We start from the raw sequence: 24,218 nt of genomic DNA, 5'->3' as shown, positions 1-24,218 counted from the left end.
TCATTTTTCATCCTAAGCTTTTCACCTTAAACTAACAAACACATGACCTGCACTGATATATTCAGTGGATTAGAATAACCAGTGTGTCTTGTCCACATTTCTTTTCTCTAGTTCAAGCTTTTACTTGTGTTATAAAACATTGTTTGTTATTAAAGCTTATCAAACATTGTTTTAGGCGTCTTTTAACCCATTCAGAACTGTTTTTCGTCTACAACGGAGGAACTCTCTGGCATTCCAGTTCGCCCAGTGCACATTATAACTGTCATGATGTGTGAGATTGTTGCAGCACCACAACACAGACAGGAATGTGGAATGAGCATAGTGAGAATTTAATGACAATAACAGAAAACCTACAAAAACTCAGGAAAACAGGACATGAAGCATGAGGAGGTACAGGCAATGAATAATGGAGAATACCAGGGACGATCTAGTGGAGAATGACAGGAACCAGCGAGTGTATGCAGGGGGTAAGGTGGAGGGTGTCACTGAATGCAGGTTAGAGTAATCGGAGTAAAATGTTGAGGCAGAGTAAATGTGGGGAGCTGACAGAGGGAGACTAATTACCATGAAAGAGTTGAGCAGTGATTAAGCCACAAACAAAGAACGAGAATTTTAATTAAGACTTTGCAAAATGAAGATAAAATACATTGAGAACAGAAAGCAAAACAAACTTTAGCCAAGAAACAATGCAAAAAATTTAATTGATGAAGAAACTGCTTGAGGACAAAAACAACAAGGAGCACTGGGGAATGATGTGAATAACGCAAGTCCTTTAGAAATCTACACACTTGGGTATCAGGAACATTAGCTGATAATGAAACACATTTTTTATATATATATATATATTTGAACTTTCTTAAAACAAATATTTTCGGGTAAACTACATATACGTGTTTTTCACAAACAAAGTAGTTTAAACAGTTCACACATCACAAACCATGTTAGAATGCACTATTTAAATTCACATTCCACTTTGGCCAAATACGTAGCACTGAAATGTTTTCTGTAGAATTAAAGTTCCTTGATTGAAAAAGTTTAACGATTCTGTTGAGCTTTAAGAAATCTGATTTATGCAGATTGATCCATTTCCAGGTTTACTATTAAAAATAAATATGTCAAATTTAAATACTACTAAAAATATTTCAATTTGACATAATCAAATAGACAGCAATTCACACTCAGCTGTACACAAATCCATGCATTATATCGATTTTACCACATAAAAATAGTTTTTTATATCATATAATTCCAAAGCAATAATATCTGTTATGATGCTTAAAAAGTCTAAAAGAAAAACTGGCAGTGATATTTAGACAAGATTAATATTTAATTCAAGTCTTGAGATGCTGTGTTCCGCTAAGCACATGACTAAATGCTGATCTGAACACATTAAGTCCTGTGGAAGCTGTTTGGAGACATGCCAAATGCTGTCTTCACAGTGTGATTCCAAATCCCTCTGTCCCGACTGAGCTACCTGTCAGCAGAACGAGCTCCTCACACCTGCAGCAATTCACTCTAAAGTCTGTTTGTGTATGTTTATGTATGTCTGCATGTCCTCACGAAGGAGCTGTGCAAGCATATTCACAGGCAGCATTTCTGACAAGCCTAATGAATCTCCAGAGAGCAACTACCTGCCAGCTTTCTCATGTTCTGTCTTGTCTTCATTGTTCTCACACTCTGTTCTCGGCTCTATGTCAGGCAATGCAGCTCATCTCAACGCAAGGTTTTCTTCCTCCATCACCACGTCAGCTTCTGGTTAAACTGTCAGCACTATAATTCCCCAGCATTTGTGTAGATGATGGGATAAGTCACAAACTTCTTCTGAGTGTTTCTTTGAAGAGTAAATATTGTCATATTGGTTCCTGTGACTAATACCACAAACCCATTAAACACTGGTGTTGTTTGTTAATTAGGTCTAAATCTAAATAAGTATAGTCTCCAGGTCCCTCAACAAAATATTACCTTGGAAAAGAATCTCCACCCAAGGTTTTCCTCAAATAGCTGTACGGCTTATAGTTGGGTGAATATGTCGACATGTGCTTTGAATATGCAAATGCAGTTTTGAATTATTCATTTGAATCTTGTAGTGTGACAGAAATAGCAATTTTTACACAAAAAAGCATAACTTAAGCCTGTTGAAGACTAAGATCTTCTGGAGATTCCTAATTGTTGACGTCTTTTCTTTGGCTTTATTTTGACATCCGGTCTCTTTAATAAGCAAGTCTTTTTTGTGGATTAGAATATAGCCTTTTTAAAGCAGATTTCTGGTTAAAAAATAAAAAAAAACAGCAAACAAACTGCCTTACAGGGTATGATTATGTATGACACAAGCATGCTGTGATATATAGCAGGGTATTGTTTAGTGTATGCAAATGTTTTGTGTCATAGGGTAATCTTTCTCAATTCCTCCTGCAATTAAATCCAATACAATTCAGTCTTTACTCGATTGCACTCTTATTTGCATTGAAATAATTAGATGTCTTATGACATAAAATTTTTTATTGCGGCTGTGAAGTAAAGACCTCCAAGTCATTACTTGGTTTTACTATTGTCCAATGCTGTAACAGGGTCACTCTCCCAGCTATGACTCATGTTGAGTTTCAGTTCTAATGCCCTCAGAAATTCACTCCTATTAAAAACTTCGATCACTGATGATTTATGAAAAATCAATGCTGCTGCTTTAAGATTTTGCTATAGCCCTTTGAACATATGTATCTATGTTAAAACTACTGCTGCTGAATATTTGCTATCTTAAACATGTTCAAAATTAATATATCATAAAATAGCACAACTGATTGAATGTCAGTTTCAAAGCCCAAGAAGAGTAAAATGCCTGCAACCATTTGCAAAGTGTATACCAGCTTGACCCCCCAAAAGAATTTTTATTTTGTACATTGATTAAAAGAATGGAAAAATTGTGATTTTAAATTTTAAACCAGAGACATTTACATTATGCTAAAACTGTGATGGGCAGAAACATGAAACGCCAGCATATCATAGCAGCAACTCTGCTTCTGAGATAGAAAATCTCCTTCTGTGAGTCCTTAATTATACTTACCCGTTTTAAATTAGTCATGCCTCAGCTCAGCTTGTCTTTCCTAAAATCCATTACCTATGCCTGAGGAGGCCTTGTTAGGTTACAATGGATTGCTAATTGCACAGCATTATGATACATTGCAGTAATGGGAGTAATTAGGGAAATAATTTCTACATGAGGTCTGCATGACCGAGGTACCAGAACTAGCACGTCTGACTAGAACAAAAGAATCAACTCTTGATGATCTGAAATTTGACTTTTCTTTCAACCTTTCCTCATGAATGACAAACGTCTACACACACAAAAAAAATCTCACAGTCAATTTATTTACATGAGGTTTCAGAGTTATGACAGAAAGAAGAAAGCCTGAGTAATGAAATGCTTCACACTTATCTGGGTGGTGCACTTCAAATGAGATTGACACGGTGCAGCATCTAAAACACAAGCATTAGATCTATAATGACTGTAGCCTAGTCCCAACAGACTATCAACACATACACACACACACAAGTCAGTGTTTTATCATATTTATGAGAACTTTGCATTGATTCCCAGTAATTCATTTTACCTATAAATTACCATAACCTAAAGACCACCCATTACCAGAACATACCTAACCCTAAAATTAACCAACACTCAATTCACACCTAGGTTTCAAACCTAACCCCAGAACAGTAGAGGAACGTGAGGAACAGGACAATGTCCTCACTTTCCCAAAAGGACCTCACTTTGTTGGTAAAACACAAAAAAATTGGTTCTCTCCAAGGCAAGTGCTTTACCCCATACACACACTAACACACAGATCCTCCCAGCCCCCCAAAATCGTCTATGTATTATGCATTCCACCCATCTGCCTCTCTGTAAGCTCTCTATCCCAAGGGGAAGAGATGGGAGAAGAGGGGGAGGGAAAAAAAAGAGGAGGGCACTCACATCTGTATTTGGGAAGTATAGGGGGAGAGTAATGTTCTCCCCCTCTCCCTGTTTGTTTCCCAATCTGCATTTCTGTCAGTTTCATAAGTTAAAAGAATGCAAGGTTCTCACCTGTGTTTGGGCTTCCTTCTTATAAAGAGGTATGAGCATATGGCTCTGCAGTATGAGTGATTTATGGATGCCTATAGCTTCTGTGAGTTTGTGTGCTGACAAGCGTATGCGTTTGCTTCTTTAGATGTAATATGACCATCTGTAGATTCAAAATACCCGTGAGGCTTTAGTGTGTGCAGATGTGTATGCTTACTTAAATAAATAAGTACAACAAAACATGCATTTTTTTGTGCATAGGGGCAATTGAGATTTGTACTGCTGGGAGAAAGTAGAGATTCAAACAAAGCAGAATCTCAATGTTCCTAAAATGGTCTTCCCATATAAAAGATGTTTTTCTCATCACTAAATGATTGTTGATAAAATCACAAGACTTGGGTTTCTTCAAGCTGGCTGAGTGAGTGACAAATAAGTTTCAGTACAGAGCAAGCTGGAGGCGAGAAGGGAGCAGTTTTAATAGCACGTCTTTTGTCTCACAGCTGCCAAACATTCAGCCTGACCCAAACCAAACTGCAACCCCATGATCCTCATCTGCCCTATTACATCCCTCAGCTGTTTCCTTCTTACAGATCCATGTGTGCAAATGTGGATGTGTGTGTGTGTGTGTTTGTTCAAGAAAAACAAAGGCCTCGTTGTGACTGCGCCGTCAGATGCAGCTGTGTACGCTTCAGATGTTTTCACACAAAGGATGAAGGGAAAGACGAGTAAAATCCAAATAGTACAAAACAAGCTGATGCAAAGTTTAATAAAATAACTGTCAAAAAACTTTAATTTATCTAGCTAGTAAATCCTATAATAAAATAGAAAGTGTCCCTGGGGATCTTATTTTATATTGTCTATGATCCTCCCTCATAATCTTAGCAAAAACAGAGACTGTAGCTTTAATTTAATAGATACCTAAAAATAAAAAGTCTGTTTAAAATGCTAAAAGAAATTCCAATATATAGTATGAGCAAAGTGAAGAAATTAGTTAATAACACTGGACTTTTCTCTTTTAAAATGCCTCATATTTAATTGCTGGCATATTAGAAATTTTTGTTTTAACTTCTATCACAACATTCCTCGGCTGCTGGTTTGTTTGCTGCACATCCAGGATTTGAATGTTCAAAAATACACACAGTTACTGCATATCTTTTCATGGTTAATAAGGTATGTAGAAACATGTAAGCATTATTTTGTATTTGGTGTCTAGTTGAAGTAAACTCTGATCAGCTGCTAAACATGGTAGCTGCTAAACATTTTCAGGCTGCCAAAAATTTTTTTGATCTGATGGACCATTAAACCCCTTTATATCCTGTGGTTTTTAGCACCAGGATGTTGAAAAAGGATCCTATCGCCTCACTGTGAATTAGGTTTGTTCAAACGCATCCCACTGATGCTTGATAGGATTCACATCTGGGAAGGTCAGAGGTCGAGTCCAGGCATCCTGCTCTTGTTCCATCAGCGAATCTTGATGAGTTTCATGCAGGTGGGATCTGACATATATTGTCTTTTGTTCCTTTGCACTGCAACAATAAAATCAATACTATCATTTTTTTTTTTTTTTTTTTTTAGAATTTCTCTCAGAGGAACATACGATACAAATTAAAAAGTAATGTTGTCCACATTGTGAACAATTGAGCTGAGGTGTCAGTATTGTATTGTTGTTTTAGGCCACTGTCATCAATCAGTGCACATTGACATGCAGGTCAGAGTAGATTGAAACAGGGCTTATAGAGTGAGAGAGAAAGATCAATGTGATAATCTCCTTTTCTCACACTGATCTAGGTTTTCTGAAAAGATCTCCACATTTTTTTCAGTCCTTTCTTTTCCTTTTTCTGGAACAAATAAAACATCAATCAAACCCTTCTCTTTTTAAAAGTGGAGTAAATGTACAAGGACACAAGTGGGCCCAGATAAGATTCACTCTGGTAAAACTATGCAAGTTTGTCTATGCAGAATCCTTGCTTTCAAACAGGCTATTAAAGGATATTGTTTCCACTCGCATTACTGCAGGCTTTGATTCCTGGATTTTATCTGTTCAACTATCGTCTCACATCAGGAATTTAACCCCATACACCTGCAGTGCCTCATTTTACATTCATCACTCAGTACTCAGGTGGCTGAATACTAAGCACACATGAACACATGTTTAACAGGATATAATATGTGAAGTTGTGCTAAATAGACGTGTGAGTTGCTGAAAAAGATCGGTGCACTTAAGAGCACAGTGTTTAAATGTTTAATCCATACTTATGGAATATCATTTGCAATGCACTAAAAAGTATCTTTGTTATTCCACAGCTTCTCTCACTGCTAAGCACAACTTTACAACTTCAGTTAGTGGTACTGGGCTTCTAAAAGAAGCTGGAAATGACTTATCATTGAAATATCAAACTTAAAGCTATATTGATCCAATTACATGCTTTAATATAATGGATTTGGAAACTACTAAAACATGACGGTATTTTGAGCTTTGATAGAGCTTGTTCTGATTAAAAGTGCATAGTCACGCCTAAATAAAAAAGATCAAAAACCATTTGCCAATGATAGTGTTTAGATAGTCATTTTTGAGCCTAAATAGAACTCCTCTAATAGGTGCGCTGCATAGACATAAACTGACATGTACGCCATCTGCTGGTAGCAACGTGGAGCTATCAGAAAGAAAAATGGCGAAAATTGATGCAGCTACTTAATGGAGCCCGGCCGTCCTGAGATACCTTGGGGTAAAATCGCAGCTCGGCCCAGTCCAAGATCAACCCGAGCAACTCTAAGTTCTAATGAATCCAGAGCCTCCTATCAGAACACAGAGGGAAAAGAGATGTACCATTCCTGAAACAAGTGAAAAAAGCAAGGAATATCTGAATTGAATAAATACAATAAATCACCAGTTAAAACATATTCTTTCGAACAAATTAAATGAAACACATGAAAATGTTATTTGGAAAAGTCTCCACTTGTTATCTAGATTCTTTTAAACAAACTATGTATCTGGTACTGAAAGAAAGAATCACTCCACCTTGTCCAAACTCAGCCTTTGATGTGTTTGCAACAATTCAAGCTTTTAACACTTGCGCACCCAACACAAATACTTCAGCAACACACCCATACACGCAGGTGCTGTGTGAAATTGTGCAAGCTGTTGAGCGATGGTCTGTTTGGAGTTTGGGCGGGGTGTGGGGGTGAATAGAGGTAGAAGTGGAGAAAGGAGGCAGAGGTGTGGAGGTGAAGACAAGCTCAACCTTCAGAAACAGACTGTCTTTGTGCCTGTGGGGCAGCAGAGCAGCCCATGGGGAGGTGTGTGTCTGTGTGGAGGGATGGGGGGGTTTGTTGGCTACCTCTGCTCCCTTGTCTCAGCTGTGGTGTAATTGATTAGATGAATCTTTATAGAGTATCATATTAATCTTTATGAAAAGGGTATTGTGCGTTGTGCATGTGTCTGTCTTTTTAATCAGATGTGTGATTAGAATTAAATATGAAATTAGTGCTGATTAATAACGCCATATGTATGCATGTAATTGAATAAGCCCCTCTACGTTTGTTGTTTTACAGTGAATGAAATGTTCACCTGTTTCTGTAGTGAGATATTCTACCTGCTGACAGGCTGGAGAGGGAAGCTGTCAAACTGTCAGATCAGTGTAGCTTAATACAAGCCCCAATATTTGGTATCCAGGATGTACAACTGGGTGGCAAATTAAAGTTAAACAGCATTAAGTGTCTAAGCAGGGTGCTGGACTGGACCACCAGGAAGCTCAGACTGCTTTTACTCCACTGGCAAGATGAACACATCTCTATTATATGGTACCCTTTTAGACCATTTATTGCTTTTATTTGCTGTTTCTGAAAGTAATGGATACTTAGTCATATCTAAAATGCTCCTGTGCTTGGTGGGATGAAAACACTTGTAATCACCCCTGACATATTTGAAAAGTGATATGATAAAGCACAATGACTAGATTTTCCTATATTACAAGGTTTGGGGCTTAATATGAGTTTCAACATTTTTGGGAGCTTCTTACAAGACATTAATGCAGCAGCGGTGTTATTTCTTTAGCACAAAAGGGATTTAGCTACTAACACCACACGGATACCCAGATTGATCCCATATTCAGAAAGGCTTTACAGCTAATCAAAAACAAAAGCAGAGACTTGTCCTATTTAATATACATCTTGCATATATGCTTAAAGCTGTTAATTGTATATTTTGTTAGTTATGGGATGAATATCAGTGTGAAAATTTGTGCACAGTTTTGTTGGGGGGGGGGGGGATATTTTGAAAAATCACCTTAGCATATTAAGTAGAAAATTGAGCAGATTATAATAGGTAAGTTATAATCTAAGCCACTCCTAGGCTTCCTCGGCTGTTTGCTGCTCAGCCACTCCTCTGGAAGTCAACAATCTTATCCAAATCGACACCATTCAAATACAAAAGAAAATAAACCCTGACTTTCCAAGAAAAAAAAAGTAGTGGCGACAAAGTTGCAAACTTCCACCAACAGTGATACCAGTGCAAAAATAAGACATGTTCCAGTACTTACTATACAGGGTTTGTTGCACATTTAACAGTGAGAGGAAGTCTTGACTGACTATACATCTGGCATGCTGATCATAGAGCCCAGAGTAATACCTATAAATGACCCAGGCCAGAAGAAACTGTTATCTGTGATGGTTTCACTGAAAAAAGCATACATATATTTATATATTTACAGAGAAAGAAAGAGAGAGAATGTTTTTCTTGTTTACAGAGATAGAGTTAAGGTTTCTCCAATTTATAACAGATCCTAAATTAATGTATTTGGTTCACAACTTACCAGTGACCAAAGTTTATTTCCATTCTGATGCTTGTTTCAATCTGTGCTGTTCCAAGTGTCAAAGAATAACATTCAAATGGGTTTTTGTGTATAGCAAACATGTAAAGCTTAAGTTTTGTTAACACTAAACTCATTATTTAGAATTTTCAAGGCCAGGAAACGATATGTTGCATGGTGAAATATTTATGTTAAAACAACAGATGGCTAATCAGCGAACATATAATGTGTGAATCGCACCAGTCTGTTTTTGTTGGCTATACACATATTTTCCATATTTCTCATCACTTCCTATTAGGTTGCTGTTCCTGCTTTGTTCATTAGTGGTTCGGTACCGTCCTATTGGTGTTTAAGTTCCCTTAATGTCTGTAAATTTAATATTCTTTACTTAAAATATATCCCTCCAAATTTAGAAGTAAAATACTTAGTAAGAAACTATGAATAATTCATTCAGCAAGGGTTGATTTTCCATCAAAATATGTAAATTTTAGAGTTAAATCATACAGAGATCCGCATGCCCGTGATGTTCTTATTAGCTTAGTCAAAATAAAGGCTGTTTTCTTAATAGAGTGTAACATAAAGCATGATGTTGTGCGTAGAACATCTTGTGTATGCCATTTGAGAGGTCAACAAGTTTTATTTTCTTTTTGATTCATTTGATTCATTTTTTTTTATTTGTGGTTATAGTTATTAGTAATCCCACCAATTTAATCTCTCTAAAATGTTTTTTTTTTAAGCCTTTTGACCTGTTTCAGATTTGTTTGGAAAAACGCATCAACAATGATACCATACTAGACATGATTTCCTTGTACACAGACACACATATAGCCTCGTTCACTGGTGAGATCAGAGGCTCCTGCTGCAAACAGGGAGCAAACATAATCTAATTGAAGAGCCTGTTTAGGTTGTACACAACGTCTCCTCTGGCTATTCTCTTACTGTGAAATTTCCATGCATTTTAAAGTGACTCTGTGTGGGTTTATCTATACTGTCACATTCAGGATGAAACAAGTAACCGATCCTTCGCCAGCAGTGATTCCAGTCAACACGCTGGTTATGAGTCACGTCAGAGTGAAAGAAGTTGGATTTGACTCATATAGAAGCTCATAAACTATCAACGACAGAGTTTCTTTATTAACTGCAGAGACACACGTTGAGCCAGGAAGATAAGACCAGAAACAACACTGTTCACATACAAAGAACCAACACAGATATGCACCATATAGGGTGTGTAAAAGATTATCTAGGCCTTTAGAGGTTTGGTGCTCCCTTTGATCCCTGACCTACTTAATATTCTTTAGTTGGACAAGTTTTGGCTCAGGTCCAAACCTTTGCAATAAAGTCGTGATCCATCCTGAAACAGAGTGGGAAGTTATCCATTTATCCGTTAAACTGGGAACAATTGTAACGTAGAAGTTGTTTTGCATATATTTAGTATCTGAGATAACCCCTGAATGGTATTTAGTCCGCCTTGTGAACCTTGCGGCGCTTCTCTTGATTTGACTTTAAGATTTACGAGGTTTGGGCATGTTTACTCCTTACTGTCTGTCTTCAATGCACTGTCTTTATCTCACAGAACTTGTCTCATAGTGTGTGAAGAAAAATACATTTTCTTTCTGATTAAACAAATAATGCTCAGAAATAAAGCCTATAATAGTTCAAAAAAACGAACTGACATTGCATTACTGAACTTATTTAACTCCATAAATACACTTTGACATCACACGGCAGACATACTGTACTATATTTTCCAGACTATATGGGGCACCTCACTATAAGTCTCTTTAAGCCTTTTTTTTGTTAAACTGGAAATGTACAAATTTAAACCACAATGGGCTATAATCTGCTGATATCTACTGAACTGTCCCCTGCCAAACCTGTAGGGGGAGCTCTACATATGACCCATTGGTTAGGGACAAACAGAATTCTAGCTCTCGTTAGCTTTTTGGCTCGCAGCAGTAGGATTTTCTTTATTTCAGCTCTGCAGAAGTTGTGTATGATCTCTTCATTGGTTCAACAGCTTTAATGTGGCAAACAAATTTCAAAATGTGTGAATTCGAGAAATTTGTTCTCAGTTGTGGCTGCTGCTAGCATATGCTTGTGCTAATTGAAAATTAGCCCCTATCTTCTTTGATTTCCAACTTTGACTTCTGCCCCCTGGTGGTCGACACAAAAGCTGCTCCTTCGTATAAGCCGCATGGTTCAAAGCATGGGGGAAATGTAACGGCTTATAGTCCGGAAAGTGCAGTATGTAAAAAAGGGAAGAATTATTATACCTTATATTTAATCATAGCTGACCAGAGTTCACATTTTTAGCACTTATACCTTATTTATCTATTTTTGTTATTAATATCAGTAGCTATTTCTAAAACATCAATATCATCAGGTTAATTTTATCGATGAATGTGCATTCCTACTGTTTCAGATGGCCTTTTGGTTCTTCTTTTGTTGAAATCATGTGAAAACATATATTGTGGTATGATGAAGCTATAGTGAAAGTGTTTATCAGCTTCACCTGAACCACCTGTGATGTTTTTCATTCAACTCAGCCAATCATCTCCTCCGTAGCCAATCATCTTTTCTCCCGCTCACCAACACACCTTCCCCCCCCCATGTCTTATCTCACTCACCCTCTGGCTTATTCAACAACCAGTATCCGTGCCCTGAGGGAAGACTAATCCTTTTCCTAAGTTACTCATCCAAGCGAACGCCAATCCTCAGCATCTAAAGGACAGATTAGACTTCTCCAACGTCACACATCAAATGTCGCTTGGGTCTGTTCGCGAACCAGCTTTGCTGGTCTGCTTCTGCACCGTCGTTCTGGAATTTCTAGGGACACACAGCGGTTTTCCTCCAAAGCATAAAGGGGTTGCCTATTCGAGAACTCGCGAGAACTTCGACGAATGGTCACGAGAACTTCGGCAGCGCCAACGGGAGTGTTTATCTTCCAAAACAACAATGGCGCATCTGCAAGATATCACAATCACAGAAATGGATCTAGAGTTGCTAGAAATTAAACAGGAACAGGTTCAATTAATGGAGTTGGCAAAAAGACAGATTAACCTTTCATCGTAGTTGTCCACTGTAGTTGTTCCTCGGTTTTTAAAAATGGCGCGCCCTTGCACCGAATCCAGAAGGACTACCACACAGGCAGAAAGGCAAACCAAGAACCAATCACAGCTGCTTTTTGTCTGTGCACTTCTGTTTGAAGTCTGCGCGAGTTTGCGACCGCCCGACGCATACTCAAGATTTTTTTGAGACAGATTTGACTATTGCAGAGACTATGCGTCAGAAACAAAAACTGGCCTTAAGTCTTCAGCTTGCGGGCCGGGCGTTGAAGAACTTATTTAATTCATGTCAATATCTGCATATCGTCTTCTGTCTCCTTAAGCCCTGGTCACAATGATCTTGGTTCTGTCATAGATTTCTTCCTGTTAAAAGAGAGTTTTTTTCCCTACTGTTGCTGCACACATGATCGGTGTGAGGGATTGCTGAAGAGTCAATGATTCTATACAATCAGATGGTTTTTCTCCAATAGAAACTTTTGAGCAATGATCTTGTTGGGTGGTCTCTGTGGAGTGCGGCATGTTGTAGAATGGCGCTCTATATATAAAATTAATTGAACTGAATAAAACCTTTCTGTCTCTCCAGGATGAAAAAATGGGTTAATTTATAATTCCATTTTTTTAAGTCAATGTATGTGAACATATGAATTTTATTTAGCAGACAGAAATTTGTACTTGGGATCATCCAGGCTGACAGAGAAAAAACAGTTTGTGTTTCTATTTATAGTGGATGCTATTTGGTTTCAGCAAAGCCTATTGAGCGAGCTGATGTTCATGTTGCTGGTTTAAAACATATTAATAGATCACTTAGTGTAAAGAAAATTTATAAAAAAAAAAAATCACATTTTATTCAAAAGCATGGGGAAGATTCAGAAGATAAACAGCTTCCCTCCACACCCTGTCATAAACAGGACAACTGCTGCAGTGGTCACATTCCTTCAGTTATTTTACTCCTGGAGAAAACATCAAAGGTGTTTATGGGAAGAAAAGGATTAAACTGATGCTTAATTGTCCACAGCTATGTTTGCAGATCAAAGTCCAGCAATTCATTTGTAAGCAAGATGTCCAGCATGACATTCGTGGTGCTATATATTCTTTGGCAGGACATTTTAGAACCCATTGTTTTCTCTGATAACAGGTTTTGAGATACATTGGGAAAAAAATCAAAATCGAAATAAGTAATTTTTTCTTAAAATAAGTGCATTTGTTCTTGAATTGAGAAGGTAAAAGGGAGGTTTTGCCAATAGAACAAGAACATTTATATTTAAATTTAAGAGTAAAAACACTCATTGCATTGGCAAATCCTCTCATTTACCTACTCAAAATAAGGGTAAATAAACTTAATTTAAGAAATTTCTACTTATTTCTGGATAGTTTTTTTCAGTGTATGGTGTGTTAATCTTAATCCCCCATTGTCAAAATAGTGATGATCATGGTATTATTGTGCTCTATGATTTTGCAAACTATTTACAGATGAAATATGAGGTAAAATCAAGAGAAGGTGGGGAAAAATAGATTTTCATATTATGGACATGTTTTAACTCTGCCATTATATTCCAGTTCTTCTCTGCACAGTGAAAGCATTGCATGTGACTGTTTTACTACTTTTATTGCTGTCTTCACTGTTAAAGTCGTCTCCGGTTGTCTGAAGGCGGGTTTTTCCGCCAGCAGGGTTTGGTTGATTCTCTATTGATTTGTTGGAGAGCCAGAGGAGGAGGAGGAGAAAGTGAAAGGGGAGTGGAGAGAGTGGAGGAGAAATCCCTGTTTGATGAGGGGAGGGAGAGATGTGATTGTTGGAGAGGAGGGTGATCATAATCAGAGTTAAAGTCGGAGCCCAGAGCCAGGGAGCGCTTCTAAAACACGTGGGACCTGGAAGAAAAGTAAAAGTGTCTTCGGAGTAAAGTGACTCTGGACTGTTTGACTGTTTTCTCTCCTCCTCCTCCTCCTCCCTGCATTCCGCTGAGCAGCTGTGCTTTAATGCGCACCAGAGAAGGAGAGGACGGAGAGAAGAGTGAGGAAGAAGAGGCAGGAGAAGAGTTGAGGAGGCCTGGACACCACCCGTCCTCCCTCTGCGGGACTCCGTCCACTCTCCCCTCCTGGCCCTGCATGGACGGGGATGGGGAGAGCCGGATGCTGTTGCCGCGGGGCTGAGCGCCTCGCTTCACCGTCTGTGGTGCGCCGCTTCCGGCCGCTGCTGCTGCTTATCACCGCTCTCTGCTGCGCTGCTCACATAGGTAACTATCTCGCTGTCATTTAACACTTTGCCTTGATTTAGGTAACTTTAAACACTTCATTTCCCGTATGCACTTATTAGGGCTTTAGGTAATTAATAAGTAATTAAAGGTTTATTTAGTGCCGGGGCCCAGCACCTCTCCTGTCTGACAATGGCTCTCTCCAAAGCGGCAGTGCAGCAGTCTGAGTCCGGATCGAGTTTCTCCTCCACTCTCCTGGGCCGTCATTCTCCTGTCTGCCCCTTAATGGCTCATGGAGGAGGGGAGGAGAAGGGAAAACAGGGCTGCTACCTCTCCCCATGTCCATAACAGATCTATTGAAATGCAAGTTCAGTCTGTGGTGTTGGAGAACATAAAACCACAGACTGGGATTTATTTCTGACTGGAGGCTTAAAAAGTAAAACATTGGAAGTAGTCAAAGATTCGCTTAAAATCATTTGATGTTTATAGATATTTTAGTGATGCAGGAAATTGCTTAATTGAAACTTATGTGAGGTTAGTGGTACATTTTCAGTTTATCTTTTGCAGATTGCTTTATGTTTTCCCAGCTTTGTAATGTATTTTCTGTGTGTGCAGACTGTTTGTTAGGCAGTCACACCTCCTGTAATTAGTTTAACACTGCTGGTCAGCAGGACCCCCCTTTTTTTTCCTGCACACACACACAGCCCTGTGGAGCACACTGAACCCTGCTTGCTTTAACCCCTCTCACTACCTCCTACCCCACATGCTTCAGCAGGAAAGAATGTGTATTTGGTTTTGGTGAGGCAAACACAGTGTTTTATTTGCTAAAAGGTGTGAATAATGTTTCGTTTTGTTGATGCACATGTACTTGTGCTGTCAGCTCTGAGCATGTTTGCACAGACAAGAAGGGAGCGTCTGGATTATCTGAAACTATTGTTGCTGGGGGTTTAGGTGATTGCTTGCTGGTGGAGAACGTGAGAGCGTGCACACAACATTGTGATCAATAAGCTCTTCACAAGCTGTTCCCTCAGCTGAGAGAGAGTTGCAGAAGTTTTATTTGTTTATTTTTTAGAATCTGATCTCCTGAGATTAAAAAAAAGACAAAGAACAGGTAGATAAACACCAGTCTGGGATATCTGGAGCTCTCTGATGGTGGAGAAGCTGCTTAGAGATGCTGTAGAACGGAAAACCGCTGCTTTAAAGCCTAAGCAAATGCAACGTGAGGAAAAATGTAAAATAATTAGAATATGGAGCTGTGGGTACATTTTGCCAAAAAAAAAAAAAAAAAAACATCTGATTCCTATCTTGTCTTTAATAGAAACACTGGCTCCTGGGGATAATTCAAACAAATCCTCTGAACACATTAGTTTCTTACATAGAGATTTCTTTATTCTCCTCTTAATAGCATTTTTAAGCCTTTTCAGTATTCACCACCTTTACTTGCTTTACCATACGTCCCTTAATCATATGCATAGATTAGACTTTCTTCGAAAGAACAGCTATGAATACTTAATAAGATCACTAGAATCCCCTGAGAAAAAAAGATAAGATAATTCTCTTTAATAAGCAACCTTAGATAGTCAGAACATATTTAATTATAACATGAAAAGCTCCTTATGGAAGGCCAGAATCCAGCGATGGCTCTTTGGTTTTTTACTGGTGCAAACTTTTCTTCAAGGGCTTCTTGTTGGGTTTAATATTAGTAAGTCCACCGAGTTACTTGGATGTACAATAACATTTTTTTTTTAACTTATGTCTGTGCACTGTGATATTGTGGTTAAAAAAATGAAATGTGAACAGATAGGATCATGAAGACATCCATTGAGATCTATATGTGGTTTAAAAATGGTCCTGACTGAATGTCTTGCAGCAGTGTTTGAGTCTTGCAGGCCTGATAGGAGGGAAAAAAAAAAAAAAGGGAAGCTCTGGGAGTGCTAGGGCAGCAGACACAATGCTCCCTCAGTGCTCAGACGGTCTGTGCAGCCTTTGCACATATGTGAAGACATATCTTTGGGCTGGTGTCAGTATTTAACAGCCAGGGGAGAGATTCTAAAGCTTGCTGTGAGTGGAGGGGGGNGTGTCCGATCCACATCTGCACTCTGATTTTTTTATTTATTTTTGAAACTCAGAGCAGCACTGCCCCCACATGGTTGGACACTAGTCCTTGGTTATTTTAGAAAGGGTAGAGCTTGTAGAAGGTTAAAGTGGTGGTAGTGGTCTAAGTAGACGTTACAATGATAAAGAGGGATCATTTTCTTTTCCTGTTTTGCTTGAACATAGGAGCCATACTGTACCACTGTTTTTTTTTTTTTCTGATCACTGCCTGTGTTTCTGTGCAGCCTGTCCCTTTATGCAGAGCCTTCCTCTCCCTCTCTTTCCTTCTGGACTAATCTAATAGGAGCACGCTGTGACTGATGCATTAGGTCTGGTCTCTAATCTCTCTCTGCCTCTAACTCCCTCTGTACATCTGATGGTCAGTGATACAAAAGGCTCATTTTGACCCTCGTTCCACTTAGAAATGTGGAAACAGATACAAAATCAAAGATTAAATTTCACACCAAGGAATCAGTTCTAGAGGGGTGTGATGGTGAATTTGATTTTTGATCATGTGTTTGTTCTTTTCAATGCGAACAAACAAACCACTCATTCCAGTTTCCACATATAAAACATTTCATTCATTTTCCTTGAACCTTTTTCATAATTTTCCATGTTACAGCCACAAACTTGGGTGTTTTATTGGACATTTTATTGGACAGATGCACTTACTTGTGGAGTGGAAGGTAAATGATACGTCTTTAAACTGATATTTTATAAGCTTGTTTTAAGAGCACAGGTGCTTTGGAAAATTACATTTATGTTTTTGATTTTTGATTTTCTCTCTATCAACATGTGAAAACAACATAAACAGACATTTTGGCTCAAATATTACTTTTTGCAACTCCTTTAGGTCTCCAAGCAGAGAGACAAAGGGGGATAGTTACCATCATATTGAATAATTTTGAGTTTTGCCAGAGATTCTTAGCTGGATTTATGTCTGGGCTTTGACTATGCCATTCTAACCTGCATACTGTTTATATTTATCCAGTTTTAAGCGGGTGAGGTGATCAGGGTTATTTACCATTTTGGGTGTCCTCCATAATTAGCATTTTGTATGTAGACTAAGAAGTTTAATTTCAGTTTTAATTAGTTTAGAATATTTGCTGTTTCCTCTTTATGCCTTAAGTACAAACATGGCTGCTTAATGCTTTATTTTAGTCTTTATTCTTCTTAAATCCATATTCACAGAAGAATCTAAGTTGTCCTGTCAACATATTCTCCCTCCTGAGCTATAGATTTCTGCAGCTCCTCTAGAGCTACTATGGGCTTCCCAGCCGCTTCTCAGATTATTGTGTTGCAGGTCAATCAGATGGAGAGCAGAAATCTGTTGTATTCTTAAAGACAAACTGCTCTTATTATATTATAATTAAATTAAATCCCAAATAAAAGCCTTATGATTTCTGGTTCTAACATGAAAAAACAGGATATATTTTTGTGTGTAGGAATTTTTTGCTGGACGCTTTGCCTCCCCCTGTGAATCTCCGTTTTGCAGGCTGTACAGACAGGATTATCTCACTATTGGAAGGGTGATGTTGCTTCATCGTTCTGTCTGGGTGCTCTTTGGTTTATTACACTTAAGGTTTATTGCACTCACAAAGCGGCACTGCTGATTGATCAAGTGTTTTAATCAGATGCTGGTTCTTTTGTCTACTTTTATTGGGTTGGGCTGTAACAGCATATACCTTTGTCAGTCTAAGATCAAAGGAAGTCTTCTCACACTTGACCTTAACCTCTCCATGTTGGTGCATAGATTTTTTTGTAAAGATAAGGTTTTAACTCTAAATGACCACACATGTATATAATGTTATTATTTAAAGGTATCTCTGATCTTTTCCCGTACAGGTGACTGCCAACTGGCTACCTCCCAGTGTCGCATCCAGAGGTGCACCACCGACTTCGTCTCGCTGACCTCCCACCTGACGCCCGTTGTGGATGGCTTCCACATTGAGTTTTGCAAAGCTCTGCGTGCGTACTCAGCCTGTACCCAGAGGACAGCTAAGGCCTGCCGGGGAGACCTGGTTTTCCACTCAGCCGTGCTTGGGATCTCAGACCTCATGAGTCAGAGAAACTGTTCCAGAGATGGCCCGACCCCCTCTGCCCACCCAGAGGTCCACCTTGAACCCTGCAACTATCACAGCCGCACCCAGCACACCCACACGCACTCCCACACCCACTCTCACAGCCACGGCCATGGGCGCTCTCGGCCTGGGTACTTGTTCTGCGGGTTGTTTGGGGACCCTCACCTGAGAACATTTAAGGACAGCTTCCAGACTTGCAAGGTGGAGGGGGCATGGCCTCTTATCGATAATGACTATCTGTCAGTGCAGGTCACTAATGTCCCTGTGGTTCCCGGCTCAAGTGCAACCGCCACCAACAAGGTGAGAACTTCTGAAATGGTTAAAAAATAAAACGTTGCAGCCTTCCTGTTGTCAGTATTATCTATATCAGGAGCAGAGGCTGTCACACAGTGTGTTGGAGAGAACAGGGTTGTAAAAAAATAGGTTTAAAAAAAATAATAATAATAAAAGACAAAAAGTTGGTATTTTATACAGTTGTTAGCCTTTTCTAGCAGTGCTCTGGCTCTTTCCAAATCCAGTGCATTCAAACAGACAGATTTTGACGGCAATAGAAAGCAAAATATTAAACTGATTCAAATTGTTGTAATTCTCTCAGACTTCCTGTTCCCGTTATTCTTTCCCTCCCTCTGGCTCTCTGCAGCCTGACTGAGCAGACTTAGTGCTTAGTACACAACTTACATATCTGTGCTCTGTCACACTTGACCTTATAACGAATATAGTTTACTTAGAGTCATCTCCCTGTAGTAACTGAGTCCGCACTGAAGGGTGTTACATGAAGTTCATTCTGCAGAGTGAGTATGAAAGGTTGTATTTTGGATTTCAGGAGGAGGGTTCAGGGCTGAAAGTATGTCACTGAACATCTGTAACAGCCTACAACAAGGCTGACAGTTTTTTTTAACCTTCCTGTGTGTGTGTGCTTCTTTTCTTTGCCACAAAAATAAGAAATCTTATCAGTGAGGAGACAGCAAACACTGTAGCTCTACTTGATTCTCTTCTAGGCTGCCTGTGTCGCTCTGGCTTTAACAAGCACACAGGTGCAAAGCAAGCGGCCTCGATCTTGTGACCACCTCTTGTGACTGCAGCAGTGCAGCAAACCTAACTCGGTTAACGGCTGCACATAACTTGACCGCTAATACGTTTAAACGAGATGCGTGAAAGAAGCCTCTGTTTACTTGCAAGCTCGTTTGGAAGTATTTGTGTGTCCATGTGAGGAAATATGGGTCCTATAAGTTGCAGTCAGCTTAAAGCACTAGGCATGTTAAAAGGCCCCTATGCAACAGCAAAGAAGCATGGCGCTACATGGAGCATATGAGCCACACAAGGTGATCTTTGTGGTGTTAAAGAAGCAATGTTGATGTTTCCCCTGATGATCTGCCCTCTCTAGCTTAGTGGATAGCTTTAATTATTAAGGCACATACACACACAGCTATTCACTAATACCATGGCATTCCCAGAGAGAGTAGAAAGCAGGTTTTCTACACTTTGCAGCTGAAGGTTTGACCTTGTGTCAGAGGTGGGGCGAGTTATTAGTCACGACTATTAGATTCGAACACACACACATGCACACACACTTTCATATACACCCACATTAACAGCCCTCCAGGCTTAATGGGCTGCCAGGCCTCATTCCTCATGGCTGTCATGTGAACAAAGCAGCCATTCACCGGAACTATGATGCTGGAGCTAACCGTAATGCTCACCCACCACACCCTGCATCCACCGCTGCGTCTGCACACCCATGGAGCTGTGTGTGTGTGTGTTCATGTGTCAGCATGTTTTCTTAGCTGTGTCAAATTACAACTTGTTAAAAAGTCATCAAGTCCTTTGTTGAATATTGAGATGATTGTGTCTTCCTGTGCGTCTTTATTCACATTTATTAATTGTGTGAATATTCCTTTAGAGATGTTCACACATATTATTTAAAGTTTACACTATGACAGCATGAAAGTTAATGGCAATTGTTTCAGCTGTTGACAATCAATGCCAGACTACTTGTGTCACGCCCTTGGTCATTTCCGACCAATGCTTTGCTATTTTTTACTTGCATTTTGCATTCGTAAACAAACCCTTTTGTAAGCATGCACCTTAAGTAAAGTAAAATCGACGTTGCTTTGAAATATTTCAATGTTTCTATTCCTTTAAATGTTGTTTCAGATCCCAGAAGCAGATGACTCTTGTAAAAGATAACTTCTTATGGCTCCAGATCAAATTAAACTCAAAGCAAACTGCTGCTGGTAGATATTAGTTGTTTGTTATTTTTCAAACTACAGAAAACACAATCAAAGCAGGTACAAAATGCTGCCATGGTTGCAAAAAGTATATCACCTGATCCATACAGTCCTGAAAAACTGTTTTTTTATCCAAAAGAATTGCAAAGAGTCTAAATGATTTCAGTTTGTCATGATGAGCGCCTGCTGTGGCAAAGCAGGAGACCAAATGAATGCAGGAAAGGTTTGATTTATTTTCAGGGGCTTAACTGAGTCAAAGACCTGAACAATATGGCAGACAATGTACACAATCGTCTCCCAATTGTCTGATGATGTAAAAAATGTCTATGCTGTTTCCCACTTTAGATCACCATCATCTTCAAGCCTTATGAGGGTTGCACAGACCAGCGGGTCTACCAGGCTGTCACAGACAGCCTTCCAGCTGCCTTTGATGATGGGACAGTGAGCAGCGGAGACCCTATCCACACCTCCTTCGGTGCTGGCGGTGCCTCCGGTAAAGTCCGGGCTCTGTGGATCTCTGAACGGAGCCCTGGGCGCCACGTGGAACTGCATGCTGGCTACATCGGTGTGACAGTAATCATCCGCCAGGTGGGGCGCTACCTGACGCTGGCTGTGCGGATCCCAGAAGAGCTGGCTCAGGCCTACGATGATACCCAGGACCTGCAGCTCTGCCTGAACGGCTGTCCCAGCAGCGAACGCATCGACCACTCGGGACACCTCCCTCTGCCGCTTTCCCCCCCTGCACTGGGCCTACAGCGACAGCAGCTGCGCCAGCCTAGCTACTCCTCACACACACACGCATACCAATTTGGATCTTCACCAATTTTTGGCATGGAAGAGGCAAAGGAGCGCTGCAGCGAACAGCTGGAGGTCCTGGACATCTACTTCCACTCTTGTGTATTTGATCTCCTGACCACTGGAGATCCTAACTTCACACTAGCCGCACACAGTGCCCAGAAGGACATGGAGAACCTTCATCCACACCGGGATAGATGGAGGATATATCCCCGTGGCTCTGCAGCCTCCTTCTTCTACTCTGACTCTCAGCTTATCAAAAAGCTTGCTCTGCTCCTGCTGTGTACTCTAAGCATTGTATTCATGTGAGAACGGCCCCCAATGTCTGCCTGAATGCATGTAGGCCTGTATAAGTGCACTACAAAAGGAGTTTACAGAGGATTTGTTTAGCTGAGAAACGACACTGAGCACTGATGCAGAGCGAGAAAAAAAAAAAATCAGAAGATCAGACATTTATTGGGAACTGGAAATGTTTTAAGATGGGGTGTGGTGGGCTGACCCTCCCCTGTGTGAACAGGAAGGCCTGCCAGCACTGACTGCATCTTACCTGGCATGGTCAGAATCATCAAATGCAACTGACAATGAGAGCATCTCCATGTGGGTGAATCATCTGTAAATAGTTATCTAGTTTCTTAAGTGCACAGCGTGATAGTATAAATATTGTTTTCTTTATGTGATTTTATGTGATTTTTTTTTTCAAATACCTCAAACAGAGGAGTTTTTTTTTTTTTAAGAAAAGCACTTTATTTTAACTTTTTTTTTACACAATGCCAGTCAGTGTTTCTGCTCCTTTTTTTCACTAAACCAATAATTATTCAAGTATTTGTCCTGTTTTTTTTTTTTTAGCTTTGATGCTAAAATGAACCATTTTTCCAGCAGCTGATCTGCGTGAGCATTTATCTTAAGGACAATTAATGTGAGCTTTTCTGTTGAATGTATTGGGTCTGTTGTCGCTGCAAATACCATCAGTACTACTCTGTTGTTATTGGATTCTACTTCTGTCTGTGTGTTTTCAGGGGTTTTCAATATTTTTGAAAAACAAATGAATGTTTGCTTTATTTTATGTGATTTACATCAGAACTATTTTATTGTTTTTGCCAACATTTAATGATCATAGTGATTTGTTTTCACTGCTTTGCTTACAAATAGCTGGTAGTTTCCTGAATGCAAGAGCTTGCTTTTAGGACTTTTCTTGGTACTTACCAAGCACTTTCCCCAAAACCTTAAAAGATACTTTCTGGAATTTACAAATTATTTCCCTGTCATTTTAATTCAAATTACTGATTACGTCTGGGAATATTCTTTGAGCTTTCATTAAACCTACTGATGATTTATCAAGATTTTACCAAGTACCTTCATTGAACTTAAGGCTCATTTTCTAAAACTTACCACACACTCTCCTGTACCTTCCATAGAAATAAGCACTTTCCTAGAAGCTGCTCTGAGGTACAGCTCTATATTATTAGGAAACTTTGCTCTTGATAAACTTGACAGAAGTTCCAGGAGAGTACCTGGCAATTTCCAGAAAGCAAGCTCTAAGATTCAGCGGAGTACCTGGTAGATCCCTGAAACATAGTAAAAGTTCTAATAATGCATCTTGTTTGTGCCAAAATCTGACCTTAAAGTCAAAAGAAAGTACAGACTATGTTATGCTGTGCTACCTTTTTTTTGGTTTGATTTTAACCAAAGACAAATGGCATGTTCAGTGTACTCCCCACCAAACCAGCACCTTCATTCTGTCTCTTTTTAAACCTTGCTACTTTAAACCAGCTTAATTTTTGGCCCGGTGTTTCATACTGAGATAAAAGTGAAATATTGGAGGTTAAAAAGTATCTTATTGAAATGTGTCAGCATAAGCACTGTGATGTGGGAATCAATGCCTTGTAGAAATTTCTACCCTATGGAACATGTACCATTCTGTATATTTATTCCCAGTTGGTTCGATCTGCTTTAGTTTTAGCTATTGTGTGATCTTCTTTCATCATGTGAGTGTCGGTTTGGTGAAGAGTGACTGGTTAGTGATGAAATACCTTAACTTATTTATGAACGTAGTGTCCTTTAGGGGAAGTTAAGCTTCATATTCTTGTTGTTGGATAATTATTTAAATAAAAATGTCAGATGTGATTGTGCTGCCACCTAGTGGTGCTCCCTTGCTATGTTACTGTGTTACTAAAAGCGCTCAAAAGACTAAAAAAAAAAAACAAGAATGGAGGAATTAAAGTGTGTGCTGGTCTTTTATTTAAACAGAAAGAAGTCCAAACACTCATGTGTTATTTAACAGGTAATATACTAACAGTCATATAAGGCTGCTGAACTGGTCATGTGTTAAATGTCATGCTAAACTTAACCATTGCAGTCCATAAAAAAAATGTCACATTAAGCTTTGCAGAACAATTTTCTCTACAGTACTTCATAGTTGATGTAAAACAAGTTTTAAACTTTAAATCACAATAGATTAATTTCTAAAACAATAATGTATTAAAAATAAGTTACACTAAATGTAAAAAAAAAAACATTTTCTCTTGTGTTTAGGAGAAGCCTTTTTTGTATTTAGGTAAGAGTAGCATTACTTTGGGACATTTTTACTAAAGTAGAAGTAAAACATTAATTAACACAGTTATTCAAATAGTAATAAAAATATATTTGGTTGAAAAAGTATGTAAATAATGATTAAATGGGTCATTACCTTATTACTGGTGAAAACGTAACTGACAGAAATATATAGAAAAGAAAAAAAAAATTAAGAATGAGTACAAAAAACGTTTTATCAATTTAAAATGTCAAATATGCAGATGAAATAAATTCACAAATGCTCTTTTAGAGTCAGTGCAACAATTGACAACCCACTTGTTGATAAAATGGTTTAGAGGAAGACAAGTGAAATTTTAAACAATTAAACAC

The 24,218-nt window shown here is 39.0% G+C and overlaps 1 protein-coding gene across 1 annotated transcript; it reads left to right on the top strand.

Moving 5' to 3' along the window:
• Positions 1–13,679: 13,679 nt before the first annotated feature.
• rgmb (repulsive guidance molecule family member b) lies at positions 13,680–23,816 on the top strand. The gene is made up of 3 exons (XM_015373064.1): positions 13,680–14,161; positions 18,059–18,594; positions 20,868–23,816. The coding sequence occupies exons 1-3, from the start codon at positions 14,044–14,046 to the stop codon at positions 21,624–21,626; spliced, it is 1,413 nt and encodes a 470-aa protein (XP_015228550.1). The 5' UTR covers positions 13,680–14,043; the 3' UTR covers positions 21,627–23,816.
• Positions 23,817–24,218: the final 402 nt, after the last annotated feature.

This window comes from Cyprinodon variegatus, unplaced genomic scaffold (assembly GCF_000732505.1).
Source record: "Cyprinodon variegatus isolate N-32 unplaced genomic scaffold, C_variegatus-1.0 Scaffold80, whole genome shotgun sequence".
In the NCBI taxonomy this organism is placed as follows: Eukaryota; Metazoa; Chordata; class Actinopteri; order Cyprinodontiformes; family Cyprinodontidae; genus Cyprinodon; species Cyprinodon variegatus.
This window is presented reverse-complemented; position numbering and strand designations above follow the sequence as displayed.